The sequence below is a fragment of the Crinia signifera genome, chromosome 5, assembly GCF_055691185.1.
Source record: "Crinia signifera chromosome 5, ASM5569118v1, whole genome shotgun sequence".
NCBI lineage: Eukaryota > Metazoa > Chordata > Amphibia > Anura > Myobatrachidae > Crinia > Crinia signifera.
The window spans coordinates 233,937,992-233,952,812 of NC_139221.1; the positions used below are offsets into that span (position 1 = coordinate 233,937,992).

The 14,821-nt window shown below is 40.4% G+C and overlaps 1 protein-coding gene across 1 annotated transcript in view; it reads left to right on the forward strand.

The window, feature by feature from the left end:
- STT3B (STT3 oligosaccharyltransferase complex catalytic subunit B) overlaps positions 1-14,821 on the forward strand; it is a 110,123-nt gene that overhangs the window by 66,147 nt on the left and 29,155 nt on the right. The window contains exons 5-9 of the mRNA XM_083188649.1: positions 645-744; positions 10,544-10,642; positions 11,924-12,070; positions 13,570-13,618; positions 14,361-14,515. Of these exons, the coding sequence (XP_083044775.1) occupies positions 645-744; positions 10,544-10,642; positions 11,924-12,070; positions 13,570-13,618; positions 14,361-14,515 (550 nt within the window). The remainder of the gene's footprint in view (positions 1-644; positions 745-10,543; positions 10,643-11,923; positions 12,071-13,569; positions 13,619-14,360; positions 14,516-14,821) is intronic.

Here is a 14,821-nt window from a genome sequence, read left to right on the forward strand (position 1 = left end):
TCAAGGGCAGCGAATATACATACTGCAGGTCAGAGGACATCCCTCGGTATGCCTGTGTTTAGGATAACCTCAATAACTCCTGACCAGAAGGCTGCTATATATGGGGGCATGGCCAAAGTAAGTGCCAAAATAAGCCGTCCAATGTACCACACTTAAGGCATACCGGGGGTAGAAATGCTACCAAGGCAATAGAGTCTGTCCGGTGTAGTATAAAAAACTGGATCTGTTGGAACCTAAAAGTTAGAGTTGAGAGACCAGGGCCAGCGAGTGCCAATTTGAGTAGAAATTAGAGAGTGGGCGTGTGGGGTGCCTAAAACCATGGACTTTACCAGTGAGTCTAACAGGACTGACAGTATCTTTAATTGCAGTGCTGCATCCTAAGAGGCAGCATTGGACCATCTGTGAGGTTACACAGATTGGCCCTTGCAGCTCTGTAGCCCCACCTCTATTTGCTGACACAGGCTAGCACCTCCATGTAATTGGCTGCACCCTGTCAATAATTTCATATTGATTAACCTAAAAAGTTACTGCAGCCAACGGTTGTTAAACTAGTTTTCATGATTTGATATGTCAGGGCAAGTTCTTGGCAGCATGTTGAGGAAAGCAAAATTGCTTGCCATTTATACTGCTTCTCTATCTTCTAGGTGTCGGCCTGGGGTGGCTATGTGTTTATCATTAATCTTATTCCACTTCACGTGTTTGTGTTGCTATTGATGCAACGTTACAGCAAAAGAGTCTACATAGGTAAGCAGTATATTTTTGTATGCTAGATCTCACATGAATCCCTGTTTTCCCACTGCTTCCATCATCGGTCTGCAAATACATGTCTGTCTTTTCCTACAAGTGCTGAGGAAGTAGTTACTGCTGGCAGGCATTCTGAAACTGCATTGCACCCACCTACTCTGTCTCGCCAGTCACACACTTCACCACTAGCCTACATTGTTAATCCGATTAAATCTTTCCCCCAAAGGGTTTTTGTCTTTGTTGCGTTTTCTACTAGAATCGGTGCTTCTTATTTATTTAACCCATCCTCTTATCACATTCGTCCATAGATAGAGACTTTTCTCCTCACGCTAAATACTTTCTGAGCTGCCAAATCTTATATACCTCATGTAATGTCTCCACTTACACTGTGTTCTGTGCATACGAAAGCCTATGCTTTGCTATTACGCAGTCTAGCAGGGCCCACTGTAGTCTCCAAGGGTTTAGGATTTACAAGGTGCCTCTCCACCAATCGCAACTGTACCATGTGGATCCCAGGGTCATGCATGTTTGTGCTTTTTGTGACCAAATTTCTTCTGCATTTTTTTTGTGAATTTCCAATTCTACTCACATGTAAGTATGTATGTATTTACAGTAAAGGAAAATAACAAATAACCGTTCCTATTCCTGCTACATAACTGTGATTGGCTTACAGTCTTTGATTTATTTAGTGCACGTTATTTAGGTAAATCTTCCAGATTCGAAGTCCTAATTCTCTAAGCTGTAGTTAGCTTCTTACTCACACTCCAGGTTCTTATTCAGAACATTCAATTTTACATGGGCAACAAATTTGACACCTGAAATCAACAGAGGGGCCTCTTGCATAGGACACGTGTATATTGCCTTTCCCAACACTGGTTTGGGCATGAAATATGCTGGCAAATTGGGCACATACACCATATTATGATTTACTATTTTGAATAAGTAGAAGCAGTTTTTCAAGGGTTAACAAGTCTTGGGCAATAAATTTGACACCTGAAATCCAGAGGGGCGTCAATTGCATACAAATCATATGTATTTAGCCTTGCCCAACACTATTTTGGGAATGAAGTACCCTGGCAAAATGGGCACCTTAACACTATAATTTACCATTTTGAATAAGTAGCTGCAGTATTGCAAGGGTTAACGAGTCTTGGGCAACAATTTTGACACCTGAAATCAACAAAGAGGGTTTCTATTGCATATGTCACTCATGTATTTTGCCTTGCCCAACACTGGTTTGGGCATGAAATATGCTGGCAAATTGGGCACATACACCATATTATGATTTACAATTTTGAATAAGGTGCTGTAATTTTGCCACCGTACCTCATGCCCAAAACCGTGTTGGGCAAGGCAAAATACATTGATTTTATGCAATTGACTCTACTCTGTTGATTTCAGGTGTCAAATTTGTTGCCCACGACACAGTAACCCTTTAAAAACATTAGCTACTTAGTCAAAATAGCAAATCATTGTATGGTGTATGTGCCCAATTTGACAGCATATTTTAATCCCAAACCAGTTTTGGGCAAGGCAATAAACATGTGGGTCATATGAAAGTGACACCTCTCTGTTGATATTAGGTATCATATTTGTTGCCCAAGACTCATTAACCCTTCAAAACTGCAGGTACTTATTCAAAATAGTAAATGATGGTGTTGAGATGTCCACTTTGCCAACGTACTTCATGCCCAAACCAGTGTTGGGCAAGGCAAAATACATATGTAATTGAATCCTCTCTGTTGAATTCACATGTCTAATTTGTTGTCCAAGACCCGTTAACCCTTGCAAAACATCAGCTACTTATTCAAAATAGCAAATCATTATAAGGTCTATGTGACCACTTTGCCAGCATATTTCATGCCCAAACCAGTGTTGGGCAAGCCAAAGTACATGTGGGTTATATGCAATTGGTGCAAATTTGTTGGCCAACGCTCGTTAACCCTTGCAAAACTGAATGTTCTGAATAAGAAGCGAACTTCAGCCTCGTATACTCTTAAGGTGCCCACACACTAGAAAGATCTGCGATCTTAAGATGTGCGCATAAATTAGCCTTCAAATCTTTGGTCCGCCCTGGACCAAAGATTTCAGGCAAGCGAACATCTTTACGAAAGATTTTTCTTAAGATCCCGTGTCCGTTCCTATGGATCTTTTGTTAAATCTTCTGATCTTTTGTGCAGCACGTAAGATCAGAAGATTCAGCTAAAGATCCTCGGGAGCGTGCATCGGACCGATATCGGCCGATTTTTCGACCGATTATCGGTAAATATCGTACGATATATCGGCCGATTTATCGAAAATCGGACAATCGGCTAAAAAATCGTTCTAGTGTGTGGGCACCTTTACTTGTTCACTATAATCCTCAAATAACAACCATTATCAGTGTCTAGAATCTCACCTATTTCCTTTGGGATTTGGGCTTTTAGAGTTGTGATTCTATCTCTTTGCAACTTGTTTATTTATATACTCTGAATATAAATGAGTGCACAAATTATCCCCTTTTTCGAATTAGATTGTTGAGTGTATATATATCTTTAGCCCCATTTTTTTTTTAAACCTTTTTAACAATTCACATAAGAAAACTACAGTTTTCACAATACACGTGGTCGATACTGGCCGATACTGGCCACCGTACACTATACATCTCTTTATTCAGAGTAACATGAAAATCAGCCGGACCTCTGCTTGTGTCTTATTGGGTCAATGTGGTACTCACTCTTATATTAGGCCAAGTGCATCTCGGTCAGGCACAGAGAATTGCGGCCTGTGCAGAGGTAAGCCTATGCAAAGAGCCAGCTATTTTATACCGATCTCTTGACTCACATACCCATAGTAATGGAGGGATACCGTCACACAGCATGATGGTCGACCAGCAGGAAGATCGACACAAGCATTAGGTCGAAATGGGGTTTTTCCACTTTTTTTTTTTTTTTGTGCCGACATGTGCCCCACCATCCACTAGGGCAGGGCTGGGCAACACCGGCCCTTCAGATGTTGATGAACTACACATCCCAGCATGCCTTGCATCAGTTTCAGCATGGCCACATAGCAAAACTAATGCAAAGCATCCTGGGATGTGTAATTCATTAACATCTGGAGGGCCGGTGTTGCCCAGCCCTGCACTAGGGCGTGGTGCAGGAATAAAATTGTGTGCCGATCATAGTGAGGCACCGTGCCCGAACCATGGCCAGTGCAGCACTACATTTCAGTGTCCATGTCGACTGTGTAGAAATTTGAAAGAAAACCCCTTTGTCGAACTTTTGACTATAGACCTTAATGCATGCGGACCATCCTGCTGTCTACTCAATGATCCATACCCATAATTTAAGATACTCTAACAACTGGGTGTGTAGGGCTGTGCATTTCCAACAGTTCTGGCTGACTGCTTACAGAAGAAAAGCCACCGCTATGGCTGCATTGCGTGCAATTGTGAATCAGTCTTTTTAATGTCAAGCATTTTTGGATCAGATTAGTGGAAATTTTCCGATTTAACAGCTTTTTTGGCAATGCCTTAACTTCATGGTTGTAGTTATTTGTCTGGTATTACGTGTACTAAGTAACTGTTGAAACGATAAAGCCGTTGATCTGAAAGAATAGATGTGCTGTATATACGTGGTCAGCTGCAGCTGATTGCTGTTGTCAGACTGATAAGATATAGGATCCGAGGGGTGATGTGAAATGAATAGTTGTCAGAAAGAGATGATCATTTTCTTGGTAAAATTGTTGCTGATCATCATGGGAAATAGTTGGCGTGCGGACTGATCCTTACGCCTGCAAAACATAAAATGCTGACGCTTGGAAATGAACACAATTTAAAGATAATTTTTCAGTGTGGAGGGCGACGGTTATTAGGGATTTCAGCTTTGCCTAAATTACTGTTTACTAAATCAGTAATTTAGTATATGAAAAAAACACCTTTTAAAACAATATGGTAATAGAGACCTGGTTTATTAGGTTGACAGCGACATATCGTAAACACGCTCAAAGGTCAATGCGTTTTTTCCCATTTTTTTTCTTTGGCATGTCCATGTAGACACCTGATCACGTGGACCCCCAATTAGTGTACCGCTTCGCTTGCCATTCTTCAGGACACTTTACTGCTCTACAGTCGGCGTCAGCGTGGATGTTCAAGTCTAATATATTTATTGTGGCATTTCCCTAAGATTTATGTGTGCAAACGTCTACATTATTCTATCACTTTGCGGGCAGACCCCGGTACCTTCTCAGTGCCCCTTCCCTTTTTTAGGAATATTTGTAAAAGAGAATACATGATTGATTGCCAAAACAGAATGAATAAATAAACCCCACCAAGTATATTGGGCATTATTCTAGTTCACTCTTAGAGTCAAATTCCCTCTCAGATGGACAAAACCATGTGCACTGCAGGGGGCAGATGTAACGGTTGCAGAGAGAATTAGATTTGCGCAAGTTATTTTGTTTCTGTGCAGGGAAAATACTGACTGCTTTATTTTTACACTGTAATATAGATCTCACTTTGAAGAAAAACCCCACCCAAATCTAATTCTCTCTGCACATGTTATATCTGCCCCACCGGCAGGGCACATGGTTTTGTCCATTTGAGAATTTGTGTCTAAGAGTGAACTAGAATAAGGCCCATTGACCATTATTCTCATCATATTGTGGAGTGTTGCATTCTCATACTGTGTGGAAAATGCCTGATAAAAAATCCAAATCCAATCACCGCCAATGAAAAGTGTTCCTGATGCATGTTCTGCACTGACCCCATATCCCTGCTGCTTCCTTGCTGAACAGAAACCATTACTTACGAGTGTTGGCCTTTGATAAGGTTCTTCTGAGCTACAAAGAAAACAAAACCCATGCTTACAACCAATTACTTTTTGTAATTAAGAACCAGTGTAAAGCTTCTCTGTTAACTCCATTATTATTTTTCTTTTTATACAGTTCATTATATGAGATGTAATCCTTCATATTATATTCTGTTTAGAAAACAAATACTTTGTTTTAATCTCTTTTTTTAATTACTTTAAGGATAGAGGCTTCATTTAATTTTTTTATATTCATTTTTTTTCTTTCTTTTTTTATTGTCCAAGACCAAATTAAAACTAGATACATTATACATCAGTTATAAAGAGAATGAAAGGCTATATGTGGCAAGTAGCCTAGGCCCTGCATTCCCATGTACTGTCATGTATTCTTGTTGTGCTGAAGCTTGTACATAATCACAATCACTTGAAACATTACAGAATGTGTATATTTTGGGTCACCTACTAACTTGAAAGTAGGGTGTAGTGATGATGCTTTGTGGTCAGGTTGTATGTCTTCCAAATGGGACACGGTCACTAGGTCTCTAATAACTAGGTCGAAGGTCGACAGGTCATTAGGTTGACATGGGGATGGTCAACAGTCAAAAGGTCGACATGGGGTTTTTCACTTTTTGTGCCGACCGGCGGTATTTCATGCCCTTCACTCACTAGGACGTGGTGGGAGAATAAAATAGTGTGCCGAGCCCAGCTAGTCACCGTGCCCGACTCATGGCGAGCGCATCGCTGCGTTCCAGTGCCCATGTCGACTGTCGCAATTCGGGAGAAAACAAGTGAGAAACTGTCGGCCTTTTGACTGTCAACCTTTCCCATGTCAACCTAATGCTTGTGTCGATCTAATGACCTGTCGACCTAACCCATGTCTACGTTCATGCATGTCAACCTAGTGGTGTCGACCTAATGCTTGTCAATCTAGTTACTGTCTGTCCAATTTCTTTCAAACCAAACCTGCAATTTATCCCTTACCATGTAAGATAAAACTGTTTAAATTTTGCATCCTATGTGAAAGTACAGTAGTGTGTGTGTGTGTGTGTGTGTGTGTGTGTGTGTGTGTGTGTGTGTGTGTCCCTCATACTGTATGTAACCTTTTGGGATTTGTGCTTTCCCTATGCTAATGAGTTTGTCAGTAACTAGCGGTTGTATACACAAACATGAGTGCTCAGCTATCAGCCTTATAATCTGCATAGCCTGAAATCATATTAACTGGAAATTGGTCGGTTTCCATGCTTGCTGTAACTGCATGTGACAAAATAAATCATATGACACTGATCTACATGCAAGCCATTTCCAATGACTCATTGTATTGTGCCAGTAGTTCCACAGGATGGCAGCCTAACAATTATTATATAAAACCTTGTTTAGGGAAAATCATTTAACCCAATTTCTGATTTAAGATGCAGCCATCTTTAGTAGGTCTGTGTGATGCATTGAAAACTGAAACCAAACCCCTTTTAAATCCATTGTACTGAATGATGTATTATATTATAGATTATACCCCTTTTAACATCGCAAATGTCGGGTCGCACCCAGGATTTTGACACTGGTCAGTCCAAAGAACGACACAGCATTTGTAGGATGAAGCACCCCTCAGCAACCCGGCAATAAGCCTGGTCACTGACTTCACACGGGGGTGGAGTGGCAGCTCGTCATTGGGGGGCAGGGAGGAGGCAGCGATTTGGAGAGGACTATGCCTCCTTCCTATAGTGTAAACGGTTTCCCATTTACACTGCCCAGGAACCTGGGTCCGACCCGGGTAAAACCCTTCTTTTAAAGTGGGTCGGAATGCTGGTTTGCTGGTGCTGGGTTTTTCTAAATGGCGCTTTCACACCGCAGAGACCCGGGTCGGACACTGGTTATTTGTGTGGTGTGAAAGGTGTATAATACCAGTTTCATACCACAAATGCTGGGTAAGTGACCTCACACAGGGTGGAGCGACAATGCATCTATGAGGGGCACGGGATACTGAATTCACACCGCCCCATACCCTGGTTTTGGCCGGGGGGCCCATTCACATCCGCACTACTCAGGTTGTTCCCGGGGGGAAAAGACTGGTGTGAATGGCGTATAAGTCTCTTCATTGAAACAACACACATCTACAGCAATAACATATGTCTACAATCGCTTCAAAGTTTTTTTGCTTTACGTCTCTCAATTTCTGTGTTAAGTGGCTTACAAATCAGATTCTTTATCAGTATTTTTTTAACTATGTCTGTTGCCTAGCTGATTTCAAACAGTTTGATTTCTTAGTTTGATTCGATGATTGAGAACGCTTTGTCATCTAGTTAAGTGGAATTACGATTACACATTTTTATTAAAGACTGTTTATTTTACTTTTCACAAACACTGATTATAAAACGGACAATAATGTGTGACGAGAGGCCCTGTTCTCCTTGACATACCTCAGAAAAAGGCATTGGTGCTATGGTTGATGTTTACTGAATATTAAATATTTTTTCCCTGTTAGGGAATTTCAGGAGCCTGAACCAGAAACCAAATCATGTGCTTAAGCTTTCACTCTGCTGTCTCACTACCACATCTGTGTAGGAAGGTTCTGCAGGCCTTACTATGTCTAAGGGGGCCTACACGTAGCAATCCCCGGGTATTTTCTAAGTCATCTCACTAGATTGTTTAGAAATGTCCCTGCATCTCTCCGTGTGTAGGGCCGTAACAATAGCGATGCACAACCCCACGCCTCACTCTCGCCCCTGGCGATTAATATTCAGCATGCTGAATATATCCAGTAAATCACGGACAGCGCTGGCCCTGACTGATTGCTCATCAGCACAGCGCTGTGTGCTGAACGATCTAGCTTCGATCAGAGTGCTCATATCCCCGTTTTGCTACGTGTGTAAGCCCCTTTGTACAGGCCCAAGCTATTTAACGTTGCAGCACACTAGGTCCTACATACAATAGTGTTTCTTGTTTCACAGGATTTCTGCCCTAAGCAGGTTCCATAAGTGGAAGCTTGATTACTAGCATTCTCTCCACCTGCCTGTCTCCAGTGCTTCCCTATGATTGCATGAAAAGGTGCTCGGTATGTGCAGTTTACATTGTGTTTATGTTAAATGTATTCTTTTTTTTTTTTTTTTTTGTCCAGTTTGGATGTTACGTTTTGAGGGACAGGAATACATTTTACTTAGTTTCTGTGGCTTCTTAGCAGAGTATTCTGTACTACTGAAAACACACTTACAGTAATACCCATGAAGGGTACAAGCCACTTGGCACATGCAATCTATGGCCTGATACCTTGCACTCAGTGCTGTTTTGAAATTCTTTCTCCTAACAATTGGGGAAAAGTGTATTGAGAATTTATAATGGTGTTGTGAATTGAATAGTACAATACAATAAAAGGCTACCTCTCCTCTATGGGTGAATTAGTGTTGTGTGCAATGGCGACCACTAGATGGCCCCAACCAAAGGGGTTCAGTTATTTTGAGGGGCTGGTAAATAGTAGGATAATAACACAATAAACAATAAAAATACATGTGCGCATACAAATATAGATAGAGAAACATGTGGGATCCGCACACTAAACAAGACAAAAGGAAGCTGGGTGCCAGTCCGAATTCATCAAAGCCAGACATAGATCAGGCAGCACTCCGTATAAATTGAAATCCAATCCATTTAATATGCATCAAATAGCTAATAGTCAGGCAGTTCAGTCCTATATTAAGTACGGTAAAGTTTAATTTTTATAGTGCACTTTCTCTAACAGGACTCGAGGACTACTAAAGTAGCCAATGAAAAAGTGGGACACATGTATATAGTCACCCATCCAGATCATGGCTTAGGACAGTGGTTCCCAAACTGTGCACCTAGGCTCCCTGGGGTGCCTTGGAGCACTTGCTGGGGTGCCTCAGGTTGGTGGTCCAGAATCAGTTCAAGTTATTTATGGCCAATGAAATGGGTAAAATCAGTGCTTGCGGCTTCCAATTAAGAATATGTAGGTAAACAGAAGTGAATCATGTTTCTCACCACATAAGTGGACCTAAGGAAAACATTTAAATCACAACTTATTTAATATTTTTCCTGAAATTAGTAACCAACTTTTGGCCTAGGGGTGCCTTGAAAAATATTCTGTTACTTTAGGGTGCCGTGATTCAAAATGTTTGGGAACCACTGGCGTAGGACATGGGATGGACAACTTAATGCAAGGTCCTTGCTTTTAGACCAAAACGTTGGGACGAACCTCACAGGTTCAGTATTTTTTCTTGTTGCTGAATATCCGTTTTGAATTAAACAAGTGACTTTTTTTCAAAGTATTCTTCTTTTTGGGTGAGTGCTCTTTCCCCACTTTGTGGGCTTTCTGGACTTATATGTGGACACAGTATCAAATGTGTACCCCCACTAATGACATTAAGTGAGTGTGAGCGCAGGCTTTGTTTTATATGTATGTATGTATGTATGTGTATATATGTATATGTGTCACGATTTGGGTGATCACACCTTAGTCAAAAACTCACTCGTGGTGCCTTCGTCTGGATACTCCCAGCAAGGGGGTCCAATGGTAGTGAAACAGGTAGGGCGGCACTCACTTCAAAAAAGGCTCTCAAGATGGAGATGCAATCAACGTTTCGAAGTTTATTTCAATAACTTCGTCATCAGTATCCTGATATATTGGTAATTTTTATTTTTTTCTGTCTGTAATAGTAAACCAATCCAGAGCTTCCGTAAACTGGTATAAAGCCAAGTAATCCATCTCTTTGCCTTACAGTGAGGCAAGAAGCAGGGGTGACTGTCTGTGTCACAAATTGTGTGGGCACATGGGAATTGGAACAAACATACATATGTGACTAGTGTTTGAATAGCCAGTTTAGAGAACATAACGGAACCAAATTGCTTTGGGTGATTACAAAATGGTCAGCAGTCCTGATCAAATGCAATTGTTCTATTAAATAAAGAAAAAAAATAAGTTGATGTACTTCGTTTAGGGTAACTTTTTGTTTAAGTACTCCCTGAAATCTCTTTTTGTTTTGTTTTTTTCTCTCCCTCTGCAGCATACAGTACTTTTTACATTCTGGGTTTAATATTATCCATGCAAATTCCATTTGTTGGCTTCCAGCCTATCCGTACAAGTGAGCACATGGCAGCTGCGGGTATGTATTCATGGGTGAAGTCATGTAAATTATTACTTCTATAGTGGTGAGCTCTGTGCAACCACTACAGGTTGCTAGAATTATATGGCCCGTTACTGACTTGCTAGTATAGTAAAAATATCCTGTAACCCTTTCCATGTTTTGTTCTTTAATGTTTCCTTAGGCAAATTCTTAACGCTTTTCATTATGTTTGTTTCTATTAAAAGGTGCATAATATATGTGGTAAAACATATGTTTAATAATTATGGAGATGTATGTCAGATGCAAGGTCCCCAATCCATACTGCAAGATTGAGTAGCAACTTAAAAAAAAATTTTTTTTACAGAAATGTATGTTTTTTTTAATTAGATTTTTGAAATACAAATGTTGTTTTTCAAGCTTTTGCATAGTAAAATAGTCTTGTCCAAAGTAAGCAATGCTGCATACCCTTTTACCCTGTGTAGGATATGAAGGGTGAGCAGTGTTGGCTGATCAAATAAACAGCTTTTCGTGTTCTAAGAGGCAACTGAGAGACTCCCCACATCAGTTGCGTGCCATGTGGAACTTTCCTGTGGCCCAATATTGCTTTAAGGGTGCGTCTACACATTGTGTTTTAGCAGGATGCTGTTGAGCAGGATCCTGTTTAGCAGGATGCAGTTTCTTGTGTCTACACTTTGCGTTTTAGCAGGATGCCACAGGCTTGTGTATATATCTTCTTGAGTACGCATCCTTCTAAACAGCTCCGGTTCGACTGCATCCTACTAAAACGCAATGTCTATACGCAGCCATAGATTTAAATGTGCAGTCTCCTTCCTGCCAAACGGGTCCCTTTTTAAAGGGACCTGTCAAAAAGCAATGTGTAGACTAAATTTTCATTTGCCTCAAGCTGACCTACTCCATTGTCTATGGTTCTGCCCACTAGTTTACATATTTTGGCTACAACTCCATAATTATTCTCCAGAACATTTGATAGACTACCTTCATCTAGCTCCAGAATTGGTACTGTTTGATATTTTTCTACAAATTCTTAGAATCTCAAGGGGAGGCAGGTAGCTGCTATTTGTATCCAGTGCAGCTGGTCACAAATAAGCTCTACATAGTAGTAACATCCCAAACCACCAACTAATGCATACATCTATATCCATTTTTATATTATTTAGAATATAACATTGATTTTTGGTATCTCAAAATATTTCTTAATAGCCCAAATAAATTTTCTTTCTCAAAGATCCTAGATGTAGACATAACAGATGTAACTGCCTCTCTCTTCATTAGTAAAGCTGCTCTTCTATCCCATCTTAGGGGTCTTTGCTCTGCTGCAAGCGTACGCCTTCCTACAGTATCTGAGAGATAAGCTGACAAAGCAGGAGTTCCAGACGCTCTTCTTCCTGGGAGTGTCTCTGGCTGCTGGAGTGGTGTTCCTAACAGTTATCTATTTGACTTACACAGGTAATTAGGTGTTGGGTTACTATATGAAATGGTGAAAGTGTTTTTGTTAAGTACTGTTTGCCTGACAAGTGTTTTTTTGGGGGGGAAAGTCCTCTGTTTATTTTGGTTATATGTAGCTTAATATTTGCTCAAGTGATGCTTTTTCCAATATGTAACACAAAATTTAACATTCCCCTCCTGGTTCCTTTTGGGCATTTCCATAGGAGTTCGTATGCCAAAGATGGCGCTAGTAGGAGCCACTCAGCAACACATCAGTAACATGAGGAATTTGCCAATCTAGCCATACTTAATAGCAAAAATAAAAAATTTAAACCCATCAGGGGCTGCACATAACTTTTTTGGTTGGGAGGCAAGAGATTTTATTTTGGTGCACCTAAAACATTAAATGTCATCCCCTCCAGATTACAAATAAACGTTCACTTTAATTTTTTTTTTAACTTTCTAGACCTTTTAAATTGTTCGCACATGGGTATATTCTACTACTTGGCCACAGCAATATGGGCACTGATCCACACATGTAGGTAGTCAAATAAGATGAGATCTCACCCAAGCAGGGACTCATGTAACTATTGCATGTTAATGCTGTGGAGAGATTGCCATAAACAGGCAGGTGTGGCATAACACCCCAACAGTCGGGATTCCAACAGTCATTAGCCCAACATTGGAATCCCGATGGCGGGGACTCAGACAGCGGGGGAAGCACAACGAAGCCCCTTATGGGTTCACCATGCTGTGGGCACAGTGGCTCGCTACTCTAGCCACCTATTTTATTTCCCTCTATGGGGGTCATGGACCCCCACGAGGGAGAATAGCCGCTGCCCGTGTGTCTGGCTTTTTAGCAATCGGGATTCCCACGTCGGGGTAATGATTGTCGGAATCACGACTGCCAGTGAGTCCCCTGGCACCCAAACAGGCCAATAGTGGTCACCTGTCCACATTAACCAACATAACTACATATAAGCCACTCTGTTTTAATTTGAATGATTTTCTAGCTCCAAATATTGGGTTATTTGCCATTTGTATTGAAGAAAAACACTTCTTTCTTGTAACTTTGCAGATATTCAAGTGCTAGCTTTCAGAAAGTAGAGCTTCTCATACATACAGTATCTATCCACATAATAAGGTGGTGGGCCTCACCCAATCTGGTACATCTATATAGTCATACGGTTCCATATAAAGTGATTTCAGGAGATGGGAGCCCTTGGTTAATTTATTCTTTGTGCTGATTGAACACTTACACTTTTGCCCGAATCTCCTTATGCAATTTATAATGTAATAACAATTTGCAGCAACCTTATGGAACCAAGTGCCAATTGTAAGTTGCCTGGAAAAAATTATTTCCTACATCTGCCAGAAAGTAAAGAAAATACCATTGCCTATATGTGTGGTTTTATGGTATTTATTCACTGTTCATTTTCAAGCGATTTGCATGAAAATAAAAGGAATTTTTTAAGTCTTTGTGCATGTTTCTAATACGAGAACATTTTATTATGTTACAGGATACATAGCTCCTTGGAGTGGAAGATTTTATTCCCTTTGGGATACAGGGTGAGTTTAGTGTGGATTGGTGATAATTGTGACCATTTCCTGTATAAGTATAATTCTAACTCTAACCTAAAACTCCTTACCAGTACCATGTACGTAAAAGGTATGGCAGTTACCCAATACATGTTTCTACTTTATAAGGACAATGAACTGTTTCTATTAGCCAGGCGTGTATAATGTTCTGATGCAGTTTTTTTTTTTTCAAAGCCTGAAAAAGAATTGTGAATAATGTACTAGTATTCCTCTTTCACTACGTTTATTGCACCGAGCTGTTACGTGATTGCAGCTGACTGGCATCATTGTACATTCTGGGTGGGAATCCAGCCAGATCAACAGCCGGGGATTATCTGGCATCTGAGCACAGACTGACCCGTAATGTTGCAAGGCACAGCCCTAGTTTGATTCAATTGGTACCGAGGCACTTGACAGGTGCTCTCTGATGTGATTAGGAATCTAATTGTAATTAAAGCTCCCTTTATACCTTTTAGATCCTTGTAAAATTATCATCAGTTTAGCAGATCAAGAATGACCAGAGTTAAGCCTACAACCAGATTGCTATTAACATGAGGTTTTGTGACTTCATCAGCTGGCTCTTGGCAACATTGTTCTCATGGAATAGCAACAAATGTAACATTTCATCTGCCAGATTTACCAGTCTCTATTACAATTGCAATTCTGTATTTTCCTCTGCTGATGACTCTTCACTGAAATAACATGGCTAATATATATATTTTTTATTAAATAGGTATGCCAAAATTCACATCCCTATTATTGCTTCAGTATCTGAACATCAGCCAACAACATGGGTTTCCTTCTTCTTTGACCTTCATATATTAGTGTGTACATTTCCTGCAGGGCTTTGGTTCTGTATAAAAAATATCAATGATGAGCGAGTATTTGGTAAGTATCGCCAATGACTAGGTGTATGTATATATGTGGGTGTAAGTATTGTATTACATTTTTCAGGGGACACAACACAATTAAAAATATTTTTTTTTATTTCCTGTTCATCCAATCGCTATATTTGTAGGTTGATTTTTTTTATTTATTTCCTAGAATCGTTATAAGCAGTATTGCCCATTGTTAGGTTTATGAATTTAGTTTGTCCTGTGGCTTGGCAATAGATGCGTGCTGCATCTGGCTATTACATGCGGGGACTGTTCATACACTTGCTACCTTGGGTCTTGCAGTGTTATTGTACATTTT